Source organism: Brassica napus, chromosome A3, assembly GCF_020379485.1.
Source record: "Brassica napus cultivar Da-Ae chromosome A3, Da-Ae, whole genome shotgun sequence".
NCBI classification, from domain to species: Eukaryota; Viridiplantae; Streptophyta; class Magnoliopsida; order Brassicales; family Brassicaceae; genus Brassica; species Brassica napus.
The window spans coordinates 8997107-9019916 of NC_063436.1; the positions used below are offsets into that span (position 1 = coordinate 8997107).

The 22810-nt window shown below is 34.0% G+C and overlaps 4 protein-coding genes across 6 annotated transcripts; 1 reads left to right on the forward strand and 3 right to left on the reverse strand.

Annotated features, from left to right (window-relative positions):
- Positions 1-522: 522 nt before the first annotated feature.
- On the reverse strand, positions 523-1992 carry LOC106392764 (40S ribosomal protein S5-1-like). Its single transcript, XM_013833556.3, has 5 exons — positions 1874-1992; positions 1686-1780; positions 1141-1412; positions 854-1057; positions 523-757 (listed from the first exon to the last, which is right to left on the reverse strand). Exons 2-5 carry the CDS (start codon positions 1776-1778, stop codon positions 703-705), a joined length of 624 nt encoding a protein of 207 aa, XP_013689010.2. The 5' UTR covers positions 1779-1780; positions 1874-1992; the 3' UTR covers positions 523-702.
- Positions 1993-2422: 430 nt separating this feature from the next.
- Positions 2423-4117, reverse strand: LOC106420122 (myosin heavy chain, skeletal muscle, adult-like). 2 transcript variants are annotated; one of them, XM_013860964.3, is made up of 5 exons: positions 3995-4117; positions 3844-3893; positions 3631-3740; positions 3401-3551; positions 2423-3173 (listed from the first exon to the last, which is right to left on the reverse strand). In XM_013860964.3, the coding sequence occupies exons 3-5, from the start codon at positions 3666-3668 to the stop codon at positions 2796-2798; spliced, it is 567 nt and encodes a 188-aa protein (XP_013716418.1). In that variant the 5' UTR covers positions 3669-3740; positions 3844-3893; positions 3995-4117; the 3' UTR covers positions 2423-2795. The 2 variants fall into 2 exon arrangements, with proteins under 2 accessions (XP_013716418.1, XP_022573269.1); XM_022717548.2 differs by lacking the exon at positions 3995-4117 and having other exon boundaries at positions 3844-3985.
- Positions 4118-4978: 861 nt separating this feature from the next.
- Positions 4979-7588, reverse strand: LOC106392773 (serine/arginine-rich splicing factor RS2Z33). 2 transcript variants are annotated; one of them, XM_013833560.3, is made up of 7 exons: positions 7455-7588; positions 7098-7212; positions 6332-6371; positions 6124-6219; positions 5849-6036; positions 5662-5763; positions 4979-5539 (listed from the first exon to the last, which is right to left on the reverse strand). In XM_013833560.3, exons 2-7 carry the CDS (start codon positions 7202-7204, stop codon positions 5185-5187), a joined length of 888 nt encoding a protein of 295 aa, XP_013689014.1. In that variant the 5' UTR covers positions 7205-7212; positions 7455-7588; the 3' UTR covers positions 4979-5184. The 2 variants fall into 2 exon arrangements, with proteins under 2 accessions (XP_013689014.1, XP_013689019.1); XM_013833565.3 differs by having other exon boundaries at positions 6332-6613; positions 7455-7503.
- Positions 7589-12227: 4639 nt separating this feature from the next.
- Positions 12228-13958, forward strand: LOC106420132 (probable membrane-associated kinase regulator 3). Its single transcript, XM_013860975.3, has one exon. The coding sequence runs from the start codon at positions 12885-12887 to the stop codon at positions 13761-13763; it is 879 nt and encodes a 292-aa protein (XP_013716429.2). The 5' UTR covers positions 12228-12884; the 3' UTR covers positions 13764-13958.
- Positions 13959-22810: the final 8852 nt, after the last annotated feature.

Genomic DNA, 22810 nt, shown 5'->3' on the forward strand with positions numbered 1-22810 from the left:
CATCTAAATCGATTATCCAAAAGGCAGGGTCAGTAGCTACTATGTTCTTTCAACTGGCCTGCTGTAGTATCTCTGTTTAATCTAGCTCGACAAACCAGGAAACACTTGCAAGAAAAAAAGAAGAAGGAAGAAACAATCACACGTACTAGCAGGTGAGTTGTTATGATTATATTTGTAACTATATGAAAGATTTAATTTCCCTTTCAAATTCTTTATAATTATATTTGTAACTATATGTTCATACAGATTTAATTAGAAAATTTTGAGTTCCTAATAAATATCAGTGTTGGTGTTTTTTTCAACTCAAACCACCAAAAGTTAGTATTACAATTTGATCTTACAATAAAACATATTATATTAATTATTTTGAGTATAAAATAAATTTATGTTTTATAAAATTAAAATATATTTTAACATAAAATAATTTTAGTGTAAATTCACCCGCCCGTAGGGCGGACCAACACCTAGTGTATATATATATAATCATTGTAATTAAACAACTTTTAGATTAGAGATACCTACTTATATAAAGATCAAATATTCTTAAAGATGAAACCATTTGATCAAGAACAAAAGTGGTTTAAAGCGTCAAAACTTCATCCAAGATAGAGAAGAAACTTTTTAAATGTATCCAAAAGCTAATGAAAACAGCACAAAGAGGTCTTTGAGATACAATGCAAACTCAGGGAAAATGAAGATCCCTTAACGGTTGGCCTTAGCAACTCTCTCAATCTCATCTTTCTTCTTGATGGCATAGCTGCAAAGACAGACAAGACAAGATGCTATTAGTATTAGCTGCTAACAAACACAACTGGGAAGACATTTAGGAGACAGACAATAGAAGGAGTATTACCTGTTGGAAGATCCCTTGGCAGCATTGATGAGCTCATCAGCAAGGCACTCAGCGATTGTCTTGATGTTTCTGAAGGCAGCTTCACGTGCACCAGTGGTGAGCAAGAAGATAGCTTGGTTCACACGTCTTAGAGGAGAGATATCAACGGCCTGCCTCCTAACCACACCAGCCGATCCAATCCTAGTAGCATCTTCACGTGGACCACTGTCTCACCCAATAAACAAACATCATGAGAAAACCATTCATAGAGGCAACACGCAATAATGTACAAAGTTTCAGTGACTTACCTGTTAACAATGGCGTCAATGATAACTTGAATAGGGTTGGCGTCAGTCAAGAGGTGGATAATCTCCATGGCGTGCTTGATGATCCTCACAGCCATCAACTTCTTACCGTTGTTCCTCCCGTGCATCATGAGAGAGTTAGTGAGCCTCTCAACAATAGGGCATTGAGCCTTCCTGAACCTCTTCACAGAGTATCTTCCAGCGGTGTGGGGAACAAAGGTTGCGTGTTTCGCAGGCTGAACACCAATGTAGTCAACAAGACTTATGTCTGTGACCTACACGAACACACATAAAAAAAGAACAAAAATTTAGCTCAAACATTTGCGATACTAGGAAGAACATTGCCATTGATGTCAACATAAACCAAACAGCATCTCAGGAACCAGAATGCATTGACAAGAACAAAAAGACAACACTTTTTCGGACAAGAAACGAAACATTACTAAAAGTTATTCATCTCCAGAAGTTATGTTTAATTCAGACAATGAAGCTAATGTAACTCTTGAATCATAATAGATTAATGATGCCAAGGGTAGAGAGGAAATTACCGAGACGTCATCGAAGCTCCAGCGGTTGAAGAGCTTGACTTCGTTGGTAAGCTGCTGCTGAATCTCAGCGTCGATTTCTACGGCGGCGGCCATGGCTGGGAAGGTCGACAGAGGATTAGCTGAGAACACGCAAGATACGGAGCTACAAGAGAACCGACAAAGCAGAGGAAGATGAAAAGGAATAATACCTTAATCTCTGTAAGTGTCGTGTGGAGAAGAGAACTTAGTTTCTTTTCAGCCGCTGCTGCTTGAAGAAGAAGGTGGTAGCTCTCAAATGAATTAATCGAAACCCTAAATCTCTTGGATCGATTTATTGGGCCCAGATGGGCTCGCATAATGGGCCCATTGGGTTTTGTCGTAGAGTAGGACTGATGATCCATCATTTTTGTATTCACTATCTCTTTTGAATTCTCGAAATGGACGTCTTAACAATACTAATACTCGTATCTCGTTTGTTGTATAGAAGCTAACGATGCGACATGCAGACCGGTTCAAGTTTATCTCTATTGCTGCCATCAACAATGCTAGGATCTTGAGTTTGCAAATTTACTGTAAGGACATGCACTTACTCATTTTGTCACACCGTTTACAACATTAACACAATTTACAAGCAAATTTTATTCATAAAATCAAACGGACATTAGATATACTAATGCATCAAAACGATAATATCAAACATAATTAGACGACTAGTTCAGTAGAAATGAAAAAAGAAAAAAAAAAAGAACACAAGCCAATCTCTGAATTGTAATGAATGGTATAATTTATGCGGTAACATGACTAGTTTCCAAGAAACGTCACTTTCATTCTTTGATAACAAAAATAAAACACAAGAAAGAGACACTTTGAATTTAATACTACTGCCCAACTCAAATGTGTCCCTAAAACCCCAATTAATCCCTTCATGGTCACATGCCCCTTCTCTTTCCTTTCTCTTTTTCTCCATTTTTCCTCTGTACCTTCTTCAGTTTCATGCCTTAACCCATCAAGATTCCACAAAATATTATACTATAGTATTATTAGTAGCTGTAGCTTCAGGGAGAAACTGTTCTGAAATCTGAATCAAGGTTGTCTAGGGGATGAGAAATGTATCTCTTGATTCTTGAACGCTTAAAGTGTATCTGACCAGTTTAAAAAATCTTCACCAGCCTGTGATTCTCCTTCATGACTTGAGGTTGAAGCAACAACACTTGCTTCACCAGAGGACCCATCTTTGAGCTTTGAACTTGGCTTTTTCTCCGCGGAATCAACATTTTCAGTTGCTTGATCAATTTTATCCTCCTTCACATTTTCATTTTCATGGGTTTCTTTTTCTTCTTCTTTGGACGCTGAAGTGGAAACATATGACAAACAAGAAGCTTCAGATGAACTCTCAGAACTGCGTGACCCTTTTATGTATTCAAGCTTTCTCATCAGATACTTTAGTCGCTTCTCTGCTTTCTCCCTTAATCTGATCTCTTCTTTCAGATGTTCCTCCAGCTCTTCCATCTGTTTTCAAGAGATATTTTGAAACAAAAATCAGCATTTTACCAAACCCAGATGAAAGGGAACAGAGCAAGTGACTCTCTCTTGGTACTTAAGCAACAAGAATGACTCTTTATTGGTAATAGTGGAAAGAAAGGTTTGACCAAAAAAAAAGAAAAAAGAATGACTCTATATTGGTTCTTGATTAGACTCAGATCTTGAACCAAAAGCTTTCTTAAAACAAGAATTACCTTTTTGGTAATGAGCTCTGCTTCTTCTTTAGCAGACCTTGAAGCTTGCCTCTCAGCAAGTAGTCTCCCTCTTAGACACTCCACGGTTCTCATGCCTTCCTTCTCTTCTTCTTCCATCTTCTTACTTGCAGAGCTTGTTCTCAGTAGACCTCTATGTAGAATTTCTTATAGGGTAAATTCATACAAATACTAACAAATACATTTATATATAGAGAGAGACAGAAACCCACCTGCATCTTGTGTTGTAATTGAAGGTATCAATTGTCATACAGCTTTTCTTTTAAATATTCAACAACCAGAACCAAAGTGGTAAAAGCTTATAGCTGAACTTCACTACTAACTGCAAAAAGGGTAAACTAACAATAATAAGACCAGTGTGATGTTATATCATGTCATTATGATTAACATTTATTATTCATTCAGTAAGGAACATATCAACTTACCACAATACTCTTCCACAGATCCAAACCCACTAACTTGAGAGACAACAAACCTACACCCCCCCAGAAAATTTGAAGTTATATTTGAAAGAAAAACAGATTCTGTTGTGTAGGGACAATAAATAAGCTTGTTTGTAAGCAAAACGACAGTTACCTTTGATATTTTGGCAGAGACAGGAATCTGCAATTCTCCCGTGAGTTTGTAAACCTCTCGCACTTCAAAGACCTTTATCAAAAAAAAAACTATAATTATAAGTTTCACTGTTACGTTATTATATGAGACGACAAAAATCATGTGAACAAGAGGAATCACACTGATTGGTGTTGCTAAGATATAAATCCATAATGTTCTTTGACGTTAATTCCAAAGGAAAAAAAAACATAACTGTTATACTCTTCTAGCTGTACCAAGTGTCACAAATCTCTTTGTCAAAAATATCACACTCTCCAAACGTAAAATTTTAAAAGTTTCATGGTTGCATTTATATGTGTATTCATTTGTTATGCTTCTTGTGTTAGGCGGCATTTCACTATTGTTGATGTATCAAAAACAAGACGGGAGTATAAGTTTCGGACGGTACCGACATTAATAAATTTAGGGGGAAAATCTTGTGACCCTCCATAGATCTAAAACTCAATATGCATGCAGAATATTAATGCTCCCAACCTCTCATTAGGATTTAGGAATACCACCACTTCAATCAAGATCACTTAATAACTCTCAAGTTATTAGCTTTTGGGTTTAATTTTACTAACTGTTCAACTACAACAACAAAGGGGAAAGTACAAATCATGGGAAAATAAATAGCAACTCTTTGAAAATCCCCCACAAAGGACAAAAATCAGTACATAGTAACTCCCTTAGTAGCCCACCAGGAAATTTTTTGAACTCAGTTAACTTGAGGGGAAGTAAATGCATAGGAGGATGATGTTTAACAAAGATCAATAAGCTGCACCAAGCTCTTTTTCATGATATATTCTTTGTCCCTCATTGACTCATCCAAACCCTCTATTACCCAATACATCTCTGATTCGCCAGAGCGCGCACAAGCTGAAAGAATAGCTGTTAGTGTTGGAGCAGCCATGGTTTCTCAACTTGATGTTTTTTTAATAATCCATACTTTCAACAACCTTTGAAGTCTGAAAATGAAAAGCCAACCATTTTATGTCTTACAAGTTTAACCATCATCTCAACAGGGTAAAAAGAAAGAACTCCTGACAACATGAACTTAAGAAGATCCAAAGCAAACATACATGAAAGAGAAAGGAAATATCTGGGGCAGACTCATTCAATAGTACAACATGCTAGAGCACCAGCAACCCTGAGGCCATGAGCCATCAAAGTCAAGGAGACTCGCTTCCTCTAGGTGAAGCACGGTTGGCCTCGTAATCATCATCAACGGGGCTCCGGTCTTCTCTCGGACTGTCGGCGCTGCGTCCCACAGCAGGACTGGCAACAGTGTTTCTTCCATTACCATTGTCTTGAGGGCTGCTACCACCATCATGGTCTGATCCTGCTGGCTTTTCAAGCTTTGGAGAAGGTGGAGGGGTCCCGTCTATGATCCTTGGGCTACCTTCATCATCCATAATCGGACTACGGTCTCTGCCTCTTGGCGATAGAGAGTCCTCCATTCTCTTTGGACTGCGAGATCTCTCCTCTGCACTTCTCTCTCTTCTTTTCACAGGGGATCTTGAGCGGCTGACCATAAACAAACAAAATCAAAAGACAACGATTAGAGAGATCATGTTCTTAGGTTCTAACTTCTAACCATGTAAACATCTAAATACAAACCATGAAGATGAAGTTTACAAGCAACTAACCTGTAGCTTCGGCTACGGCTAAGGCTCCTGCTACGGCTTGGGCTTCTTCTACGACGAGGAGAACGGGATCTTACAGGTGACCTGGAGTAGCTTCCACTCCGCCTATAACATACAACCAAAAAATGTTACAAGGATGATTTCATCTTTCTAAACCGAAAGAATCTACAATATATGATATATTGAATACCTGAGCTTCTTGGGACTGTTTTTGCAGTTTCTCTCAATGTGTCCTCTTTCACCACAGCGGTAACACTTGTTCTTCCAGTCTCCTGCAGTGCAGTCTCGAGCCCAATGACCGTCAAGACCACAGTTAAAGCAGCGACCTGATCCAGGAGGTGGGCCTCTGCTGTCATAATCCCGAGAGCCACGAGGTGCCTATCATACAAACATATTATATATCCATGACTTTGACAAACACAGTAAGAGCCTTGAATAGAGAGATCCAAACTAAATAATACTCACCCCTCTTGAAAACTCCACTGTGATGCGACTCCCATCAAAGTCTCGTCCATCCAAGTAATGTCTCGCATCATCAGCATCACGAGGATCACTAAATTCCTGTTTTGCAAAAGATATGAGGGAGAAAAGCAACACGCACAGTGTGTATTTGCCCACATCATGCATAGTTCACAACAACAACAACCTTATAATAAAAAGAGATTTGACTTACAACAAAGGCATAATCCCGCTTCATATCCACATCTCGCACTCTGAGAAAGAAATTGTTGGCAGAAAAGGTAAGGCCATCGTTACTTTAAACACCATTTTAGAGACTGAGTCTCCATGTTCCATCAAAACACTTAGTAAAAAACACACTACAAACAGAACCGCCGAGGCGTCCTCTATACACCTGGCGAGAATTTCCGCCAAGACCACCCAATCCATTCATCACACACCAATCATCAAACACCATTCATCAAATACCTCCAGGTTTAGGCAAAATCCCAGAGACCTTCAATAAGATCATCCAAGTTAAAAGCATACACTATACCCTAGATCCTTAATTTTTCCTCACGTATACAAAAAAATAATATATTACTAGAACTATTCTCCTCGATACTTATTGCATATGTCCCTTTGCACAGTAACAAGCAAACTTCTCATAGATTAACAATGTTAGTTTTAAGAGCATGCACTATAACTAGATCCAGAAGTTTTCCTCAAGGTTACAAAAAAAAATATATATTGCTAGAACTATGCCTTCAATACATAGTGTTAATTATCTGCATATGTACAATAACAAACAAACTTCTCATAAATTAACAAAGTCAGCGTCAAAAGCATACACTGTACCTCTAAAGACACATATCAAACTACAATATATTACTAAAATATGTGAGACAGCACATTGAGACTCTCATTCATCCCCAACAACACATAGAAATCAAAGTATTTCATTTTTCATAGATAAGAGGTTAAGAAGAAGACTCAGCTACCTTCCGTATCTGTTGAAAAGGCGTTCAAGGTCTCTGGTACGAGTTCTGGATGATAAGTGTCCAACGTACAGACGAGTGTTCCCGTAACGATCATCATACCTAGGCATCTTCCAAACTACAAAAAGGGCAAGTTAATTCAACACCGCATAAGCATCAAACCAATTCAAAACCTAGATCTGAGCTCGAAAAACCCTAACTTTCAATCCAAAACAATCAGATTTGAGTTTTTGGGAGACAAAGAGAGAACTTCGCAAACCCAACACAGTAGAAGCATAAAGCCAATCAAAAACCCAAATCTGAGCTCGAGAAACACTAAATCTCAATCCAAACAATCAGATTCAGTCGATTTGTTAATACCTGGTGATTAAAGGAGAGCACAGAGGGAAACCCTAATTTCGAAACCGAAAGGGGGAAGAACAGCGTATGGTAGCCAGAGTTATGAGGGCTTTTTATATTGAACCGACTTAATCCAACGGTAATGGTTTAATGTGGGTCCCCTAAACCGACGGCTAAGACTAAGAGGTAAGAACCTCCTCGCGGTATTGCAATCTGTTGGGCCTCAAATTATAACGAGCCCAGCAATTTGGGTATATCAATCTGTTGGGCCTAAAAGGAAAGCCATAATAAAGAATGATGTTTTATGGATCATGGAGATATTTTAACCGTGGTAGCTTTCAGGCAGATTTGTATCTGCGACCTCTTGTGGCACTCATTGCAATTGGTTCTGTAGTTCGTTCGATTCTTTCCTGCATAAACATGTTGTAATCTCTAGAAACCAAATGTTTCTAAACGAACAAAAATCCATGCAATGATTATATGTGTCAAGTAATGTTAGTCAAGACTTTCTCGATGTTACATTTTGTTTTGTTATTTGTTGCTGTAGTAGATGACGGAGGTAGAGGACTATAACTCTAATTAACTTACTGAAATTTTTTACTTCTAAAGTTATAAGACAATAAATATATTATAAGTTTTTATGGCTAATTTATTTATATTACAAATTATGAAAAATATTATACAAACGACTATACAACCGATAATTTTACATAATACTTCTTACGTAAACTCATGTCTGATCTTCTCTATGTCTTTTTTTTACTAATCTACATAATTCGTTTTTTCTTTGGATAATTGTGGTGTGATTCCAAAAGCTTTCTAAGTTAAGAGACTAATCACCATGAAATTCACATAATCTACGTTTTCTTTCCATTTAAAGCGTTTCGGATAACCGGATTCGAATCCAAATGTCGTTACTCACAGCTGTGAACCTTTTACAACAAAAGTTGGAGGCTCCGGTTATAATTTGTCTTTTCCTAAACTAGAAACTCGACTTGATGATATACAAAATATTAATAAACTCTTAGTTAAAATAAAAGAGATTTCACAAGTTTATTTTTTTGAGTTTCTAATTTGAGATACATATTATCAATGTATTTAAATAGTATTTACTGAATTAGCTCCCAATTAAGTTAAAAGTGAATTCCTTCTACCTATGCTGTTACAAAAAAAAACTTTCATTTTCCTCTCTAGCTAGTTGATATGTTTAACATCATTGTCACAAAATATCGTGGAAACTACGAGGGCAAATGTTTCTTGCCTTGTTGCAAATTTGGTTTGAAAAAAAACGTGAATTGGAAATGCATTGAGTGTGGTTGGTACGTCCTCTACCGAACTAAATGGATTTGTCGACACCTTCATACAAAACAATACGTTTACTGCCTATTGAACCTACCAAAAGAATTTGTATATTCAGATTGATTGGTACGTCCTCTACGCAGCTACGCTACTAACAAGAATATTTGAACTCAGTTAACCGAGCATCCGGTGTTCAAAAAAAAAAACTGAGAATCCAGTTGTTTCAGACGTTGAGATATTTATGTTTGGGTCTTTAAGTTAAAATGTAAATATACTTTTTACAAGAAACACAAAGATTTGAATTTTTCATCAGACATATAAATAACAAACTCGGGACACACACACACAACTGAAAGTTTTGTTTTTTTCTTTTTGAAACAAAATAAAAACAATAGTTTAACAAATAAACAATTATGCAAAAGCAAACAAAACAAACGATCAAACTATTATCCTCTATTTAAATTTTATCATTCAGTATTATAACCATATTTTTGTAAGCACTGTGACACTGTCACAACTTGTTTGCTTCAACTGGATCACAAAATAACAAAGCTAAAAAAAATATTTAAAAGTTAGACAAATAATGAGATCCAATTTGATTTGATTGACATATTTTTGGTAGAAACTGCAAAAGCAGTCGAATAGTTTTTGTTGTTATCATCTGGTGTCTTGGCTGAGTCCTACCTGAACAGTTTTTAATAATATTTCAAGAGGTTCAAATTCGAATTACGTGGTAGCTAAGGATACAGCTGCTCGTTTACAGTTTGAAGTCCTCCACTTATTATAAGGTGGAGTAAGGAACAATAAGTTTCAAAAAAAAAGGGTAAGGAACGATAACAACAATAGAAAAAGGTAGGTCCACATTAATATCAAGTGTGGAGACCTTTATATGAAGTGTGGTGGTTTTATGGTGTGCATATGTTTTGACTGAGAGGCTTCCCACTACTCAACTCCATTAACACATCAGTGGAATATAAATGATTTGTTTTCAAGTTACTCTGAATCTTATTCCTACTTTGGTTCTTTGTTTAATTTAGGGATTAACTTTCCAATCCTATTTTCATTATTTACTTATTCTTTGTTATGTTATTTAAACCATATAGGGGCCAACCATATAGTATAAGTTAGAGTAACTTTTTTTTGTTGGATTTGACTCATCGGTCGTTTGTTTATTTACAGTTTGGGATGTTTTTGGAAGTTGCAAGTGTAGGTGTTCATCATTCCACATCTTTATGTATCTGTTCAGTATCAGAATGCTGAAACTTTAGATTCTTGGTAAGCATTTACTTTTTTGAGGTGTTTCAATGATTGAAATAGAGAAGAAGTCACTCAGCTGTTTATGTACTTCGCTGTGTACGACAGAGTTCCCACTTCAGTTCACTCCAACATCAAATTAAGACATGATTTGTACGAAATTACCAACTAAATATTAACAACGAATGACCGAATGTATAAATACGACGTATAAAGTAAACTTACTTTTATCTTATTGCTAAGTTTCCTTACTTGATAGAAAAGGGACAGTATAGTATATAACTTACATGTGATTGTTTAATGAATAAAGAAAGTAGAAAGCGAAAAGACTTGAGAAAATAGAATTCGCCTGTGGGGATGAAAGGTGCTATGTCCACTAACGCATACAACCTGCAACAATTATTACCCTTTATAGATTAAATATATAACTTTTTGATACGTATAAACAAGCTAGAGGTGTGCATTTTGAAACAAAACAGTTGTGATTTTTCTTATAAAAGATTGCGACTTTCGTCAGCTACCGTTTGTGCTCATTTGCTGTTCACGTGACCGTTGTTATTGTGGCCAATGAGACACGAGGGAAATAATAGAGAATATTTTCTTTTCTTTGCTCCAAGTATGGCTATGATTTATGTACTTAATTTTTATAATCTTATTAGCATGGCTATGACCGTGAGTTTTGTGTGGAGTGATGTTTGGTCTTATAGCCGTTTTGTATTTCTCTCTTTGCTAAACTCTGAGGAAATTGTTGGGTTAGTTTGGTACGGTTGGTTAGTCATAACAGTGTCATTTTTAGTCAGTATTGTTGCTATAAACTTGTAGCTACAATTTATATATACTCACTAGTCACTACATGAATATTTTCTGTGTGCAATCAGCTAGTGTTCGTAGATTGTAGATTGGTTTTGAAAAGTTTTTTTATGGGACAGTTGTCATTCACACACAGTGGCGGATCTAGACACATTTATAGCTGGAGGCACCGATATTAAAAAGAAAAAGATTAGGAACACTTTTGCATAATCTTCTTTAAATTAAGAAAGTTAACCAAATAAACTTTAACTATTTAAGAAAAAATAAAAAAGAATAGAGAGCACATGATTCCATACCCATGCACATGTGTCCGCCCCTGGACACACACACATATATACATGTGTTTTATCTAAAGAAAGCGGACTAACTGGGGCGAACTGCTAATTTTTGGATACGAGATTTGTAAATGAAGTTAGTATTCAACCCTTTCATGGTTTTTAGAATTTGGGTGTAGAACGGAGTATCAGTGTCTTAAATAAGTAAACTAAATCTGTGTTTTCCAATTAAACAGCCATCTTGTTAAGTATTGTACTGTGTCAGCAATTCCCATATTTTTTTCTTTTTCAGATATATATAGTAATTTTAGATCTACACCCAAGTCTATATCTTAATTAGTTAAGTTGGAGTATTAGGTTTAGTATTGTGGTTGTCAAACAAAAAAAGGGTTTAGTATTGTGGATCACGATGGACAGTTTAGTATTCAAGTTGAAAACCAAACTTTGGTTTTAGTGAAGTTAGTAGCAACATGTGTATTTATCGAAAAGTAGAAAATCGAAAAACAGTTTAAGGTTGCAAAGGGGCAAAGAGTACGAGCGGAATGTGAACAAAATCTATTGAGGACTTCAAAATAGATCAAGTGATCAACAAACTCATTTGTCGATTATATTTTTTTGTTTCATCCTCGCTATTTGTAATGGTTTCAAATGTAGTTTTAACGGACTATTCTTTCTTATGTATATACAAAACTGAATTTTTATATATAAAAAGTTAAAAATATTCCATGTACAGGAAAAAAGGGACAAATTAAGCAAAGACAATAAACTTTAGAAGTGTTGTTGCCTTCACACTTTCTTGATGATCTTCGTGTTGAGTCCAACCGTCATGTGAATTTCACCATATTATTTATGAATTCCTTTTTAAATTTTGGGATTTGTTACAAACTAGTTATTTAAGATAATACTATGTTTAAGATTCCAGTGGTATTTTGGAATCTATTTTGTATGAAACTTTCAAAATTCTAGGTTTTTGGTTATTATTTTCTTGGTATTCGGGAGAAGATTGATGTGTAAACCACCCTTCCTAATTTGATTAAATTAGTAACTAGCTAGACACTCAATTCAAATGAACAAATACCATTAAACCACCATGACACCATCCACTTCGTGTATTTAAAACTTTGAGCTTCTATTTTTAGTATTCTGATAAAGTGGGGAGTCGATGAGTCTGTAAGGGAAATTGCATTTTTAATGGAAGTTAAGGCTTAATTAGCACATTCATACTTAAATTAATATATTAATCACAAGTTATAGTTTCATCCCCATTCTGTTGTTATACCGTTTTTACTCTATTGTAGAACCCACCAATCATATAGGTAGACTCGCAGTAATAACCCATATATATTGTGTGTACGTTTAATGTATTTTTTATTAATTAAAAATATATTCTTTAGTTTTCCAAAAAAAAAACATATTCTTTAATTAATAAAAGTCTATACAACGGTAAAGTTTGAAATCGTGATATCAAAATGAGGAAACCCCTAAAGAAAATGGAAATCTTTTCGACGATAAAATAATTACATAGTTTGGATGTATTACAATCTTTACTTACTACATAATTAAAGTATAAAAATTCAAATGTTATAAAACTGAGAAAAAATAATAGTAGTAGCCACCTAGGCATTTATTTATTTTAAAAATGAAAAAAAGAAAGAAATAACAATAAATTGAAGAAATATCACTTTAAAAGATGCTCTTTCCCTCCTCACAACCTCCCATGAGCTCTTCTCAGTTCTCTGAGTCCCCCTTGAAGTAAGTAACCACACAAAGAGAAAGAGAGAGAAAGATTCAGACACAGTTACATACATACGTAATGGAGTTGCATGAACCTGAAACAAGAACACAAGTTATGTCTTATGATGATGATTACATAGACATGGAGATCAATCTCTCTTCTTCTTCTTCTACTTCTCACTCCTCAAGCTTCATCAGCTTCGACGTCACCTCCTCGCCACCGCAAAACCGAGAGTTCGAGTTCCAAATGTGCTCCTCCGCCGTAGCTTCCGGCGAATCCACCACATGTCCCGCCGACGATCTCTTCTACAAAGGTCAACTCCTTCCTCTCCACCTCCCTCCTCGTCTCCAAATGGTCCAAAAGCTTCTCGCATCCTCCTCCTCCACTGCAGAAAAAGATACTCCGATTTCCCCACGCGCCGCCGCATTTTTGCCAGGGAGATTCAGTAGCAGCGAGATCGAAGTAAGAGGCCAAGACGAGCTCAGCGAGAATCTTGGAAAGAGCAAAAAGATCAAACAGTCATTGATAACTCAGAAGCTCAAGGCCTCACGTGCTTACATAAGATCTCTCTTCTCAAGACAAGGATGCTCAGATTCATCAGAGATCGGGATCAAGAACTCTAAATCCTCGAAAAACAAGAACCCACTAGGGAAACAAGAATCCTCAAATCCTCCATTGAGTCACAGAAGTTCGTTCTCTGGTGTAATACAGAGGCATTCTCAAGCAAAATGTTCTTCCTTGTCTTCTTCCTCGAGGTCGTCACTTTCGTCTTCGTTCAGTTTTGGATCAAACGGGTCTTTGGATCTGCAGACGCTGATGAGAAGCAGCAATGCGAGCTCGGAGGTTGACAACTCCATTGAAGGAGCTATTAAGCATTGTAAGCAATCGTTCACCACAAGGAAGAGCAATGTGGCTGAATCTGAGTTCTCTTCTTCAAGAGCATCTGTTTCTACTTGAGGTGACAGTGAAAAATGACAGATTCTATTTTTTTTTTTTAAAGATTATTATGTGTTTTTTTTTTTTGTAGAAGTTTGGTAAATTTGAGGTTCTTTCTGTGTTAATGCTATAAAATTACTAAATAGTTTTCCTGCAGATATATTATGTAATGGATAAATATGAAAATGAATAGTTACAGTTACCAGATTTTTTTTTTTTTTTAACATTTTATTCAGAGAAAGCATTTGAATTTATATGATGTAATCTGTTTTGACTTTTTCTTCGTATGGATTTTATTCCGTCAATGCCTTGTGACATATAGTGGAAGATATTAGTAATCGTTAAAGTGGTGTACTAAAACCATCTCTAATGGTTTACTCTATTTTTTATTTTAAAATAAAGTAACTTTATAATAGAGTTTGAGTTTGCTCCAATAGTACTCTATTTTAGAGTAAAAAATAGAGTGATGAACAAAAAAAAATTACTTTATATTTGAAGTAAATCTATTTTTGAAATAGAATACCATTGAAACATTTTTTACTCGAAACTCTATTTTAAAGTGAAAAATAAAGTGGGATTGGAGATACTCTTATTTGAACCAATTTTCAACTCACTAAATTCATTTTGCAATTATTTCGTGTTCTATGAGTACTAGGCCTGTCCAATCCGGGTTTCGGTACGGTTTCGGTTCGTTTTTTTTCGGTTTTTCGGTTTTTCGGTTTATAAAAATTAGATACCATATTAGAACCATATCTAATTTGGTTTGGTTCGGTTTTTATACTACCGGTTTTCGGTTTATTCGGTTTTATACCAAAGAAAAACTTATTATTTAGTTTGGTTATATATTATATGAATTTTAAAGAGTCATGTTGTTAAAGCTATCATTTATCAAAACGTTCATCTTATAAATAATCAATGTCAAAGAGTAACAAAATAAGCAAATAAAATAATCAATGTTAAAGCTCATATACTTCAGGTAATTTTCTTTGAAGTGTCTAATAGCATTGTCATTGCTATGAGCATTATCAACAGTGATAGTGAAAATCTTCTCGATTCCCCATTCCATCATACAGCTCTTGAGACGTTTTGCAATTGTCTCTCCTTTATGATCAGGGACAGGCTTGAAACTTATGATTTTCCTTTTTAAGCACCAGTTCTCATCGATGAAGTGAGCAGTGATTACCATATAGCTTATACTAGTAGTAGAAGCAGTCCACAAATCTGTAGTCAGACACAACCTTTGCTTATTCTTACTGAACAGGCTCTTTAGAAAGGCTTTTTCTTCCATGTACATTTTGACTACATCCCTAGTGATTGTAGAACGTGAAGGAATCTCAAATTTAGGGACAGCAACCTCACAAAACTGAACAAAGCCTGGACGTTCTACAAATGCAAATGGTAACTCATCTAAAACAATCATCTTAGCAGTTGCTTTTCGGCAAGCTTTTTGATCAAATCCAACTGACACCAGCTGACCAGATTCACTACTTTTAACCAATGTCGTTTGACTGTCAGAAGCAGAAGCAGAAGCAGAAGCATGTCTGTATCCTTTGCATGCATTATGATGTGTCCACAAAACACTAGTACCAGACTTTGATTTATACTTAAGAACTGAGGGGCAGTGGTTACATGTAACCTTTTCTGGATCATCTTTAGATTTTGTAAAATGTTTCCAAGCATCAGAACGAGTCACATATTGCTTTCTTGGTTTTGCCATCGAAGCGTTAGTAGCATCGGTAGAAGATTCTGTTGGTTGCTTCCTCTTTTGTCCTGCAGATTGAGCATTATTGGCCATACAATATCCCATCTACAATAACTATAAGAGAAAATTAGTTGATTATGAAACAGAGAAACAAACAAAACGATCAATGACTTAGTTTATTACAGCTCTTCTTGTTCTCCTCTGTTTTTTCAAAGAAATTTCTTGTTACCATCTAATTTTACAATTTCTCAAAGCATGAAAAATCAAAAAGAGAAAATTATTAAGAGATACCTTCACTCAGTCAATGATTCAATGGCAGTAGGAACTAAGAAGCAAAAAGTTAAAAGAAGAAGACTATTCCACCTACGGCTGCTGTGAGTTTTTTAAATTATTGTTTAAGTATTTTCAAATTAGGGCTTCTTTAATATAAAAGTATATGGTATTATTTATTAACAAGAAAATTAACTTATATAACATATTAACATATCAGTTACACGTATTATGTACCCTGGCGTTATATAATGTATATATTTATATGTTCTTATTTTAATCGGTTTTATTCGGTTTATTCGGTTTATTCGGTTATAAACCTAACCATATCCAAATCCTACGGTTTTTATAAAATCATATCCATTCGGTTTAAATGGTATATACCAAAACCAAACCATATTGTCTATTTCGGTTCGGTTCGGTTCGGTTCGGTTCGGTATTACCATATTGAACAGGCCTAATGAGTACGGTACTAAATGGAAAATCTAACGGTTCTATAGAAAACAATATATTACATTTTATAAGATGTAAGTTTATGGAAAGTTTTGGAGTGCTACAAGTAAATCTGTTCGTTGTGGTTGTGTGCTGCAGAAAAAGTATTGCTATCGCAAATTTCATAATACCATCTATCAGTTAAAATGTTACGGAGATAGTTACATCATTGTTATTTGTGAAAGGGAAAATTCCTTAAAAATACACAGACTAATTTTTATTTGCTAATAAAATACACGAACTATTTTGGATTCCCGTTTAATACACAAACTAATTTCTGTTGTCTATTAAATACACAAACTTTTGAAATTCGCAGGTTTTACACATCGTTTTAGACGGCGTTAACTAAGTTTAACGGAAGTAAAGACGGCGTTAATGTTTAATTAAACATGTGTTTAATTTATGAAAAAAAAATTCCTTAAAAATACACGAACTAATTTTCATTTGTTAATAAAATACACAAACTATTTTGGATCCCCATTTAATACACGAACTAATTTTTGTTTCCCATTTAATACATAAACTTTTAAAATTTGTAGATTTTACACATCGATTTAAACGACGTCAACTACGTTTAACAGAAATGACTTTAGTTTTAACTAAAAGTATAGTTAAAATGTGAAAAGCACGCTCACCCTCAACCAAAACCACTCGAATCGATTGATCCTTATATTCAAGCTAGCATCAATTCAAGTTTGACACCCTAATCTATTTCAACATCTTTTACTCATCAAACTATGTTCCTTTTCTTCTTCTTCGCTTTGATTTCATTTTATATTGCTTCAAAGTGGAGTTGATTTCCATGTCATGAAAAATGACGAAGAAAACTAGGTAATTTTAAACGAGTTTCTGATTTTGAAATTAGTTTTTGATTCTTGTTTTTCGTCAATCAAGGTTAATTTACACTATGCAAGTGTAATGAAGAAGAAAACTACCAATATAATCTATCAGAATGATTTTTAATTGTCTTTCGCAGTTTAACCACATGTTTAACTAAACACTAACATCTACTTCACTTTTGCTAAACATAGTTGACATCCACTAAATCATGTTAAACATAGTTGACGTCGTCTAAATCGATGTGTAAAATTTGAAAATTTTAAAAGTTTGTGTATTAAATGAGAAGCAAAAATTAGTTCGTGTATTAAATGGGGATCCAAAATAGTTCGTGTATTTTATTAACAAATAAAAATTAGTTCGTGTATTTTATTAACAAATACAAATTAGTTCGTGTATTTTTAAGGAATTTTATTTTCATAAATTAAGCACATGTTTAATTAAACACTAACATCGTCTTCACCTCCGTTAAATATAGATAACGCCGTCTAAAACTATGTGTAAAACCTGCGAATTTCGAAAGTTTGTGTATTTAATAGGCAACGGAAATTAATTCGTGTATTAAACAGGGAGTCAAAATAGTTTGTGTATTTTATTAGCAAATGAAAATTAGTCAGTGTATTTTTAAGGAATTTTCCCTTTGTGAAACTATTCATCATGATTGCATATGGTACAATAGTTTTTTTTTTGTTCACTCATATGGTACAATAGTTGATCATTATATATAATTAATAAAAATATATATTATATAATGTAATTGAGTATATGACCAGTGTCAAAAAACCAGAAACTCTAATAACTTTTGCATTTACTAACTCATCATCTAGAGCCTAGAGAGATCACATGAATTGTTATTGACAATAACTATATATATTATTCATTTATGTATTGTTATTGTTACTAATCACAATAAATTACAAATTTGATATCTTATAAGTTAAATTTATATGTAATTTCATTTCACTGCTCAAACATTTCAAACCAACTATATTTCTCACTCCAAAATCTTACAATATCTAATTTATGGCTTTGAATATATCAAATGGATCATCAATGGGACCATATATCACTTGTAGTGATAAACTTCAAGAAGCTCACAATCATTGAAATCTTTATAATTGGAAATAAATTTATTAAAAGATACTTTCAGCTTCTTCTTTTTTTGCGGGGTTACATTTAAGATTTATATGAATGTAAAGTTGGACCCAAAAAATGGGCCTCCTTCTATCTGTACTGTACGTGGTAGACAAATTAAACAAAAGAGTTATATTATATGATAACGTCTTGACATATATTTATTTTGCATGGTATCTTTATGAATTATTATTACAACAAATTTGCTGGGAAATATATGGATTTTTAGGTTTGACATCAAATACAACAACCTATATTTTTAAAAACATATGTAAAGAAACATATGGATACCAGTGTTGCTGTAAAGTCACTTTTATTCAGTTTGCTTCCTCCTTTTCTTTTGGGTCCACTAAAAAATTCCTAAGGATTAACCCAAAATAAAATCTTATTCAGCTTCCAGGATTAACCCTGGAAACAGAAAAAAACGTTCCAAAAAAAAAAAAAATCTTATTCAGCTCAATGTTAAAATTCTGATGTAATTTGTTATATTATGAAGATTTTATAATTATTAGAATAAAGGATATATAAAATTTGAATATGGCAAACTATAATGGGGTTTTTGGTCAACCAAAGCTTTCTCATGCCGTTAAATGGTAAAATGTAACAATTAGACTTTGAAACTTAAACGACTGATATAGTGATGTACCTTGAAAACACTCAATGATTTATTCTGAAAGCTCAGTATTATCTTATTCAGTTCATTGAATTCACAACATAAAATTGTTTTCCATCTCTTTCAATTTTTTAACTGTTTTGGATTTTTGTTTTGTTTCACAAAGTCGTACGTTTTCTATTTTCTATTTATAATTACAATTACTTCTCAACTTATCTCTACTATTTTTTTTTTAATTTCAACCCTATTAAAATTAATATAAACAAAGATTGCAACTAATTGTTTGACATGTGTGGAGAAACTTACATCTGATAATATAAACTAGCGGAAAACTAAATGTTACAACGAAAATTGCTATGTGCCAATTGCAAACTGTTGTTTTAAACTTTGTCCAGTGCTATAAAAGTTTGAATTTTCTAGTACCCTTCAATTTCACTCGATTACTAAAGACATTTCTATCTTCTTCTTTTTCAACAAAATAAAAAGACATTTCCATCTATAATCTATTATTTGTTCATTTGTCAAGCGAAATCTGCTTTTGAAATATCATGTTAAGATAGTCTAAAAGATCGAACTAAAGTTAAACTGTATGTTTATATTAATCCCTAATTTCTCAAACCCAAAGTCATTCCACTTGTATCGAAATTTAATTATGTCCAAACCTTACTTTACTGCCATTTTCTCTGAGCTTTTGATATAATTTTACGATTGACTTCACCCGTTTTAGGATCTTTTTCTATTTAACCTAGTAATTTGAATTGTAGCTCGACTATTCTAGAGATAGCCAAGTTCGTTAGCTACAAGCATACCATATTCAATATCCGGTCCGTTGTTCATATCCAATTGGTCTTGCAGCAACAAAAGTGTTCCAGACGGAAATCAAGAAAAATTGAGTTTTACGCCTTGTTTCCGAATTCAACTACGAACCATTTGGATTTTACAGGATGATTTGCTACTCAAAAAGTTTTAAGACTATATAAAGGCGAAGAAATTTAATTTTCACGTAGAAAATACATGAATCTTAATTAAGGTTAATGTAAAATTTAGTCTTAAAACTCAAAAATGTGTGAAAATAAAAAGCATCAAACGTTGACCTAAAGTCCCCAAAAATTTTGGAGTTTTTTTTTTTTTTGCTAAACATTGACTGACCTAAAGTCCCCAAAATTTTAAGAGTTAACATACTTAAACAGATGTCTCTAAACTGTTAAAAATATTTTAAAATAAAAATTCCTACTAAATTGTTTATTTAATCCCCAAAAATTTAGGACCAATTCTGACTACATGTAATTTTTCTGTTAAAAACTGATTTGAATGACTAATGCATGGGTCTCTTTAAACTGTGAAAGAAAATAAGATTCAGAAACTACACATTTTCTACACTTTTAGCAACAACAAAAAACTAAAATTTGTTTAAAAATAAAAGCTCATATTGTGCTATATCCCGACTAATTAACAAAGATTAATAAAAATCCGCGTGGAAGAAAATCTCGTTGAAAATCTTAAGAGTCCATGGGAAGCATGATGAGTGTCAGCTGCATGAAAGTGTGTAGCTTTCATTTTCCATGCATGAAAGTTAAGCTTAAATATGTCACCGAAACGATTAAAGTAGCTTGTAATTATCAAAAGCACAAACTTTATTTGCTAGTAAAGTGCGACTAATTATTAAAAACAAACTCAGAAACACTAATACAAAAGAAAAACACTAGTGCTCTTTCTACCGATGCTCGAATGCTTTGTAACTTTTTTTGTAGTCTTTGTAGAAAATCAGTGGCACATTCGACATGTTCAAACAATGTAACACATGTTTGATTTTTTTTTCAAAAAAAAACACATGTTTGAATTAATTAACTTGTAAGTTTTAAAAGTTTTCTAAAAAAAAAAAAGGTTTTAAAGTATACTCAACAGTCAACAGTCAAAAACAATCATTTACTATAGCGTAATACTGTTAGTCTGTTACACCATTCTAATAATATTATGAAATTCAACTTAATAATAATATTATAACAAAGTACCATTCAAACCCCTGCATATCAGTAAACTGTTCCCCTCGTTGAAGAGTCCAGAAATCCACGTGATCTACAACAGAAACCAGAAGATGAAGTGTGCCTTTCCACAGTTTTGAGTTTTGACCCATTCAAAAGTTTCAGTTGACGACTAAATCTTGTCAGTCTATTCGTACGATTAATAGAAAAATATACAAGATTCAGAAAATGTGACACAGACTCGTATAATAATTTTTTTTATTTGACCAAACCAATATAATAATTATTATCATCTATTTTGGGGGCAATTCAGAAAAGGCAAGACTCGAAGATTTATCCTGTGTCTCTAACTAAAATGGAAATAAAGCAAGAACACCAATTATGTCTGTACATGGAACCCACTTCACTTATCTTATAACTCGTTTCAACTGTTTATATATACACTTATCAAATCTCTAATTAGTAAATGTTAACTACTAAAATCCATCTCACTTGTACAAAAAACTCATTGTTTACTGCTCCCAGTCATCCATGCATGCACCTAATAAGCATGAACCTAGCTTTTAGTTGAATTAGGAGCCACATTCTCGCGAATTGGTTTGAATGATTGTATATGATGTGATACTATGTGATGTGCTATGAGAGACAAGTGAATTTGAAGCAAATAGACAGAGAGGCAATGACAAAAGGAGAGAGCATTTTCATGATCACAAGCTGGTATGAGTTTTCGGACAACTTAACTTGTATGTGGATCGATTAGCTTTGTCTTCTTCCCTAATCCAGGAAGCTTTTTGCCATTCTAATGGATTCCACCGTTTGATACTGTATGCATGTAGCATTTGTCAAGAGTCCCGACCCAACACATACCTAATTAAAGAAAGATCATTGAATAAGGATTGCAATCATTAGATTTCCCTTTACATTGTTATCCTCCAAGCTGGATTGTGAAGGAACCTTTAATATCCTCATTAGATAGAATCACTAAAGTCTAATATATTTCGAAAAAGATTAAAGATCACATCTCTAGAGTTTGTCAAATCCTGTAAGAAAATGTTTTACAAGATCAAACTTGTTTTGAAGTGAACATGTAGTGAGGATAGCTATGTTTTACTTAGCTTTGAATTAATCACATATAGTCTTCCTATAATGCAATGACAATATTCATTGTCTGTTTCAAGAAAACATTCCTCAACAAGATTTACAAAAGCAGAAACCAAATGTCTACAAAATTATATAAATTCTTATGTTTCAAAGTTCAAACAAGTTGAGAAGGGAAATAAGAGTCACTGATTCAAAGTAACACGATGTTTAACGTCACATCAGTTTATTTTTCTTCCAAAATATCTTCATGCACCAGTAGGCTGTCCAAAAAAGGACAGAACAAACTACGTGAATATAGGAGTTGATTGAAATGTTTGCCTAACTTTTCTGTTACAATTACAAACAAGTATAAGCAAATCTGGTGGTTTGTGAGCTGTTTCCAAGTAGGTCAAAGGGAGCACATACTTCTGTTTCAGTAAGAGACATTACAGGGAGCATTTGTGCTTCCATTTTCAAAACCACAAAAGCATTCTGTAAAACCTTACAAGATCAACGGCGGTGAAGACCTCTTCTGTTCTATCTTACCTAGTGTTTGTGAATATTAGTCATGTTTTGCCGTACTAATTTGCCTTGCTTGAAAGAAAGATCAAGGTCCGGCTAAGGAGCTGGCTATGTCTCCTCTAATATCACAGCTAGTGAACATTTGATCTTAGTTTCATCAAGAGAGAACAAATAATTTCAAAACACCACAGGGTAGCGATAAGTCGAAAACATCTCTGCTTTAAAACTAAACATTTGGTAGCGACATTACCACATCGTAGCTTCATCAAGAGAAAACATTTTTAAAAATCACCAACAACTAAACTAGCCGCTACAATTGGTAGTGACATTCCCACACTTCTTTTGCATCTAAACAACACAGTAACAGTTCTTTTGTCTGTAGAGACCAATTCTTTGACTCGAGACTAATAGACAGCAGATCAAATGCTACTAATTG

What these genes read in the sequence shown, in the direction of transcription:
- LOC106420132 (XM_013860975.3), top strand. Translation starts at nt 12,885, where the DNA reads ATGGAGTTGCATGAACCTGAAACAAGAACACAAGTTATGTCTTATGAT.
- LOC106392764 (XM_013833556.3), bottom strand. Translation starts at nt 1,778, where the DNA reads ATGGCCGCCGCCGTAGAAATCGACGCTGAGATTCAGCAGCAGCTTACC. An exon ending in GGAGCTTCGATGACGTCTCG is followed by an intron (nt 1,413 to 1,685) that starts GTAATTTCCTCT and finishes GTGTTCGTGTAG; the next exon opens with GTCACAGACATAAGTCTTGT. An exon ending in GCCAAGGGATCTTCCAACAG is followed by an intron (nt 758 to 853) that starts GTAATACTCCTT and finishes CTGTCTTTGCAG; the next exon opens with CTATGCCATCAAGAAGAAAG.
- LOC106392773 (XM_013833560.3), bottom strand. Translation starts at nt 7,204, where the DNA reads ATGCCTAGGTATGATGATCGTTACGGGAACACTCGTCTGTACGTTGGA. An exon ending in CTTTTCAACAGATACGGAAG is followed by an intron (nt 6,372 to 7,097) that starts GTAGCTGAGTCT and finishes TTTCTTTCTCAG; the next exon opens with AGTGCGAGATGTGGATATGA. An exon ending in CAGTGGAGTTTTCAAGAGGG is followed by an intron (nt 6,037 to 6,123) that starts GTGAGTATTATT and finishes TTTGTATGATAG; the next exon opens with GCACCTCGTGGCTCTCGGGA.
- LOC106420122 (XM_013860964.3), bottom strand. Translation starts at nt 3,668, where the DNA reads ATGACAATTGATACCTTCAATTACAACACAAGATGCAG. An exon ending in AATTACAACACAAGATGCAG is followed by an intron (nt 3,552 to 3,630) that starts GTGGGTTTCTGT and finishes AATTCTACATAG; the next exon opens with AGGTCTACTGAGAACAAGCT. An exon ending in CAGAGCTCATTACCAAAAAG is followed by an intron (nt 3,174 to 3,400) that starts GTAATTCTTGTT and finishes TCTTGAAAACAG; the next exon opens with ATGGAAGAGCTGGAGGAACA.